General features: G+C 44.9%; 1 protein-coding gene across 5 annotated transcripts in view; it reads left to right on the forward strand.

Annotated features, from left to right (window-relative positions):
* PDE1C (phosphodiesterase 1C) overlaps positions 1 to 6,091 on the forward strand; it is a 1,569,255-nt gene extending 1,563,164 nt beyond the window's left edge. For 2 of the 5 annotated variants that reach the window (XM_029589798.1, XM_029589799.1), the window contains one exon: positions 5,822 to 6,089. In XM_029589798.1, the coding sequence (XP_029445658.1) occupies positions 5,822 to 5,997 (176 nt within the window). In that variant the 3' untranslated portion in view covers positions 5,998 to 6,089. Of the gene's footprint in view, positions 1 to 5,821 lie in introns of all 5 variants that reach the window. The other 3 variants (XM_029589797.1, XM_029589800.1, XM_029589802.1) reach the window with 3 other exon arrangements.
* Positions 6,092 to 6,309: the final 218 nt, after the last annotated feature.

Raw genomic sequence — 6,309 nt, forward strand, 5'->3', positions numbered from 1 at the left:
AAAAATTTCAATAAAAGTTGAGAGGCCAATATTCAGCGCTACTTAGAAGTACGGACTTGTCTGCCTAAGTGTGGTGACTAGATATCAGGTCCCATGCAGTGGCCACCACTTGGCCATGTAAGAACTTATCTGACTAAGTAGATAGCCAGATAAGTGGTGAGTGGGATATGAGTGCTCCAAGTAGAAGCTACTTATCTGGCTAACTGGATAAGTTAGACCTGCTCAAAATAGCAGGTGTAAAGTCAGCCTCATAAGACTTAGCCATCTAACTACTAACTAGTGATTTATTCAGCAGCATAGCCATGCTAATGAATATCCCTTGTAATTCTTATATGGCTAACTTACTTAACTGGCTATGTGGCCAAAGCAATATGATGCACTCAGCTGAGTGCACTGTTAACCTGCAGTCGGACGTGGGTAGAATAAGTGCTAATCAATCCACTAATGCAATAAGGGAATTAGCGCATATTCAACGCGGACTGAATCTAATAGCGTTCATCACATGCAAATGCAGGTGAATGAGGCTATTAGACATTCACTCCTGATGCAAAAAAAAATGTGTGTATCGGACGCAAATTTAACTGTCAACTATTATCGCTTGCCTGGAGCAGGCATTAATAGCTGTGTGATCATTGTGATATTAAGTAGGATGAAAAATAAAAGAAACAAAAGTAAAAAAAAAAATATTCACTTGCACCCATCATGAAAACTGACGGCAAGTTTATAGGCATCAGTTTTCCTTACTGGCGGACAACCACGAAAACCGCCGGCGATAAACCCGGCATAGGTTTTCGCGACTACTGTTCACCAGTAAGGAAAACTGATGGCAAGTCTATCAGTGATGTTTTCATGATGGCCATCTGCTGGTAAGGAAAACCAATGTCGATAAACTCGGCATCAGTTTTCGTGACTGGCGTAAGGCGGTAACAAAAACCGATTGGGTTCACGTTAGCAAGGATGCACTAGGGTCGAGCAAGCGACCCTAGTGCCTCTTTGCTAATGCAACCCCCTAATTTTAATATTGCATGGCGCCCCCCTTGGGGGTGCCTGCGGCGCGCTAAGAGAGCAGGCGCTTACTGTTCAGTGCCTGCTTTCTACACGATTTTATTGCATCAGCCCCTATATTTGAGTATCTACCCCAAAATATTCAAATCATCTGAAAAACTCTTTTCCCTTGAATAATATATGCACTCTGCACTATGCATATATCATTCATGATGGGATTTTTTTTTTAATCTTTGTGTGTGGTGGTGGTTTTGTGAGGGGATAGGGCTTATGTTGCAAGTTTTATGTTGTATATTCAAGTTTTCTTTTATAAATTGTGAAAACACTATTTTAGTAGACAGGTCTGCTCATATAAACATATTATTTTGCTGTTTCATTACCATGAACAAGCTTTTCTGCTGTGCATCTATGCTTGAAAACTGCTGATTGACTTGATTAAGACTATGTAATGAAATTCTTGAACAATTAGAGCTATTCACAGAGCAATAGTTAATGGGAAAGGGTTGTAGTTAATTAACAGTAATGCAAATTCAGCTATAATTTCAATACACTATTCGACAATAATTTGATAATGACAACAGTTATAAATTAAATGTCTCATTTTTAGCAAGAACCACAAGTAGAGGATAAACAAAACAGAAAATACTATGGGATTTGAGGGCAATGTTCTAAAAAGCATGATTTTAGTTTTAAAGAGATGATGGCATAGTTTTGTTATTATAGATTTTTCCAGTACAGACATCCCTGAACTGCACATCTAATGCATGGGCACTGTATCTGCAGCTGAACTGAAAATCATTTGGCAGTTGGCTGGCAGTGTTCGAATGCTGTTGGTTGAGACTTTTCCCCCCACATATTAGGGAATGCCTTTTTAGTAAGTGTCATTACATTGAGAGGGCAATATTCAAAGAGATTTCTACCAGTAGTAAGCATTTTGCCCATGTAAACTGTTGGGATCTGCCATCTCGAAAAATTCAATTTGGTTCATTAGCTTGTTCTGCAGGTTCCTCAATTCATTCCATTAATTTTTTAACAAAACAATAATATTCTTTTTTTTTGTTTCATTCGTTTTTTGTTTTACATTTGAAGTCAATGGGGAAGGCTGAGGCATGGTCCTGAAACCAAAGCCTGGCTGAGGCCTAAGCTTGATGCTGGGTACCAGCCCAAGGTAGGTCCCCTGGCCAAGTTCCAAAACTAGCTCAAGGTTCAATGCCTTGGTCTGGCTGAGGCTGGGTTCCATTCAATGAAACACAGACCTGGGCATAGGCCAGGGCTCAATGCCAGGGCCCAGCTAAAGCAGGATCTTAGTCACCAAGACCTGTGTCTAGGCCTAAACCTGACAATAGGGCCTGGCCTGATACTTTGTCCTGATCTCCGAGGACCATGCCTAGGTCTAAGGCCTAAACCTGACTCCAATGCCAGGGCTCAGCCTCAGCCAAGTCCTAGTCATTATGGCCTCAGCCTTAGGCCTAGGTATAGGCCAGGGCCCAATACTGGGGCCAGGCTGAGACTGGGTCTCAGTTGTCAGGGCACAGCTGAGCCTGAGTCCCATTTTCTGGGGCCCAGGCCTATGATCAGGCCCAGTACTGAGGCCAACCAATACTGTGTCCCAGGGCTTGGACCTAGTCCTAGGCCTGATAGCACAACCTGGGTGAGGCCACATCCCACTGACCTAGGCCTAAGTCCAATATTGAGGCTTGGCCCAAGGCCAGGACCCAGTCATTGAGGCCCAGGCCTGGTAGCAAGCCTTCCAATATCTTATTTGCATGATCCAGAGACTAGAAATGGCATCCTCCACCAGGAGAATTCACCACATTGACATTGGAGCAGCAGCTTCCTCCAGGACAGATGGCACCATTTTATTGTATGGCCAAATAAAAGGCACTGTATGCCATGAAGGAATGCACAACAGTAATGTCACTACAGTACTTCTTCCAGGTGAAGGACATCATTTATAATCACTGGATCAAGTAAAGAAGTCATTTCAAGGGCTACTTCTGGGTCCAGGCCTCAGACATGGGCCTAGCCTAGGCCTGGGACCTAGTTACAGGACCTGGCCTTGGTTGAGCCCTGGCATTGTTTTGGTTCTAGCCATAGGCCCTAGGCCCAGGCCTCAGTGACTAGAACACTACCAAGGCTGGACCCTAGCATCAGTCCTGGGCCTAGGACTGGGACTCAGTGACCAGGACCCAGCCTTGATCCAAGTTTGACTTTAGGCCTAGGCCTAGACCCAGGGCCTGACCTCAGTGATTGGGATCTGACTTCAAGCAGGCCTGGACCCAGGTCTAAACCTAGGCACTAGGCCCATGCCTTGGTGATGGGATCCTGTCCTTGCTTCATTATTGGGCCTGGGCCTAGGCCCAGACCCAGGCCTCAGCCAGGTCCTGGCTTTATATATGGGTCTAGGTATTGGGACTAGGACTCAGTGACTAGAACCTGGCCTTGGGCTAGGCCCCAGTGTTGGGCTAGTCCTAGGACCAGACCCAAACCCCATTGGTGGGACCTGGTCTCAGCCTGGCCCCAGTGTTGGATCTAGGCCTAAGTGTTGGGGACCGGAACCCAGCCTCATGCCGAGTTCTGGTATCCGGTCCAGGCAGGGACCTGGCCTCTGCTGCGCCCCAGTTTTAGATATGGGCTTAGGTTTAGGTTTTAGGCCTAGGCCTGGGACATGGAGATTGGGACTCAGCCTGGGTCCAGGCCTGTGCCTCTGCTGCTGGGATCCAGCCTAGGCCAGATCACAGTATCAGACCAAAGCCTAGGCCTTGGTGTTTGGGACTCATCTTCGGGCCAGATCTCACTGTTGAGTCTAAACTTGGGACTAGACCCTGTCCTTGGCAATGGGACTCAGCCTTGCCTGGGCCCAAGTGTTGAGCCTAGGCCTAAGTCTAGGCGACCCATCTGGCCAGACCCTGGCATTGATTCTAGGCCTAGGCCCAGGCCTGGGCCCTGATGACGGGACTAGGCTGAGGCCTAGATATGCACAAACAAATTTGAATATTCATATAAATTTTCATGTGTATTTGTCCAAGGTCTATTTTCAGTTCATATCATTTGTACAAACTAAATATACCCTCATTTATTGCACGTTTTGCATTTGTTCCAAATGAATGCACAACCCTTCTAAACTGCATTTTTTAAAATCTCCCACACTGCATGCCACTAAAATAATGTTTAGATTATTCCCACATTTTAATGGGGACATATCCAGGACAGAGTTAGGTTGGTGGAAGAAAAGTTCATGCATAATTTAGGATTTTCAAATCCTGGCAGGTATTCACGTGGCTGGGCCATGTGTATGCTGAGCGCATTTTAGAAACGTCCTGGTCATGCGCGTATCTGCCGGTATGCACAGAAGTGCCGGCAGAGCCAAAAGGGGTGGGGCGGGGGCCAACCAGAAAGCGCCATTAGACACTGTCCCAGGGAAGCACACGCTGGCAGCCAGATGGTACGTACAACTTACTCCTGCACCATCGAGTGGGTAAGTTGTTAAACAAACAAATCTATGGTAGATAGGTAAGGTTTTAGGGGTCAGGGAGAAGAGTGGAAAAGGGAGGAAGGCTAGACAGGGGGATAGGAAAGTTCCCTCTCAGTCTGCTCCTTAATTGGAGTGGACTGGGAGGGAACTGGGTTAGGCCTACTTGCGTTGCCGAGTGGTGTTTACAAAGCTCTCCCATGCATGCACCGATACAAAATCGGGCACGCATGTGTGCGCAGGTATCGTATTTTATAACATGTGCGCGTTGCCACGCACATGTTATAAAATTGGCGTGTCTATGTGCATGCGCCGGGAACCACGTAAACATGGATGCGTGCTTGGGCCTTTTAAAATCTAGCTTTTAGTGCATAATTTTTAGTCAGAAAAAGTTTTTGCTGAAAAAGCAGGTGCAGATCTTTGTGGGTACTTTTCCATGGGGCCATTTTCAAAGTAAAAGTATGTGTATTTATTTCCTTTGAAAACTGGTGCAATGCCCAATAGTAAAACACAATTTGAAAATTGTTCCCATGGGGCATATAGTCAGTGAAAGGTCCACTCCCCATTCAGAAAAGAACAACTACCCCTCCTGGTTCCGATGAAGCAAATACATTAAAATCTAAGTGCTGGCATCTGTCAGCTGTACCAGTACCTAGATATTCACCCTGTGGGAGGAGTAAGAGATTCTCTTCCTCCTGCCAGCATAATGGGAGGCTTTTGGTGGTTCAGAAAGGGTTGATGAGTTAAGGTCGTGGACCACTTTTTTTGAAAAGGGGAAGGATGCATCACGCTTCTATGGGCCACATCATATTTTGTTAATGTTGGGGACAGAGAGGGAGGATTGGGCCATGTCATTTTTGGGGGGCGGGGGAGGGGGCAACTTTTGCAGCCTGTTACTTTTTTTATATTCCAAATAATAAGTAACCCGGAGAGTGGCTAAGTTACCCAGATAACTTTATCTAGGTAACTGTAACCGAATATATTCAGTGGGAGATAAGTTCTAAGGAATATTTGGCTGAAATTATTGCCGCTCACCTGCTTACTAAATATTCATTACTATGTGTACTGTTTTTCAGTCTCACCCAAAAAAATCCCCAGGAATGCGTCTCCTAAATGTCCTAAAGTAAGCATGTTGTAACAATACTTCTATGGTCAGCAGTATTGCTGGAGGACAGTTTTCAGACAAATATCACTATTTTTCTACATAAATGGCTTTGAAAATTATCATCTCCATGTCATCCAAAATATGTTATTCATAAACTCATTGATTAAAATGTTTATTAAATCCTTCAACAGCACAAGGGCAGATTTTAACTGAATGTATTTTTTTTTAATTTCCTCTAGTCCTGAAACCTCAGGTTCGATATGTGAAGAGGCCCGTGTACTACACAAGCACCCACTTGCCAGCTTTTCACAAGAAGTCTGAAGATAGCACAGCAAGATATAAGCCAGTTGACCAGAGGGGCAGAATGAAAAAGATCCAACATATCTCTCTGCACTGGAACAAGAAATATGAATGAGGCCAAAGATTTGGTATCTGCTGATCCTTCCTAGCTAGCCAGAGCACAGTAATGACTAGAGATGTGCATCGTTTTTTGTGTTCGTGTCGTTCTTCGTTTTTCGGCCGCCATGGAAAATGTCGTTTTTTTTCGGTTCGGGTCTTTTTTTTCGCGAAAAATCGATTTTTAGTTAGTGCGCGCTAACTCCCCGTTAGTGCGCGCTAACTCCTGTTAGCGCGCACTAACAAAAACCGTTAGATTTTGTTAGTTTTTGTTAGTTTTTGTTAGTGCGCGCTAACAGGACTTAGCGCGCACTAACGGGGAGTTAGCGCG

This window comes from Rhinatrema bivittatum, chromosome 2 (assembly GCF_901001135.1).
Source record: "Rhinatrema bivittatum chromosome 2, aRhiBiv1.1, whole genome shotgun sequence".
Classification (NCBI taxonomy): Eukaryota; Metazoa; Chordata; class Amphibia; order Gymnophiona; family Rhinatrematidae; genus Rhinatrema; species Rhinatrema bivittatum.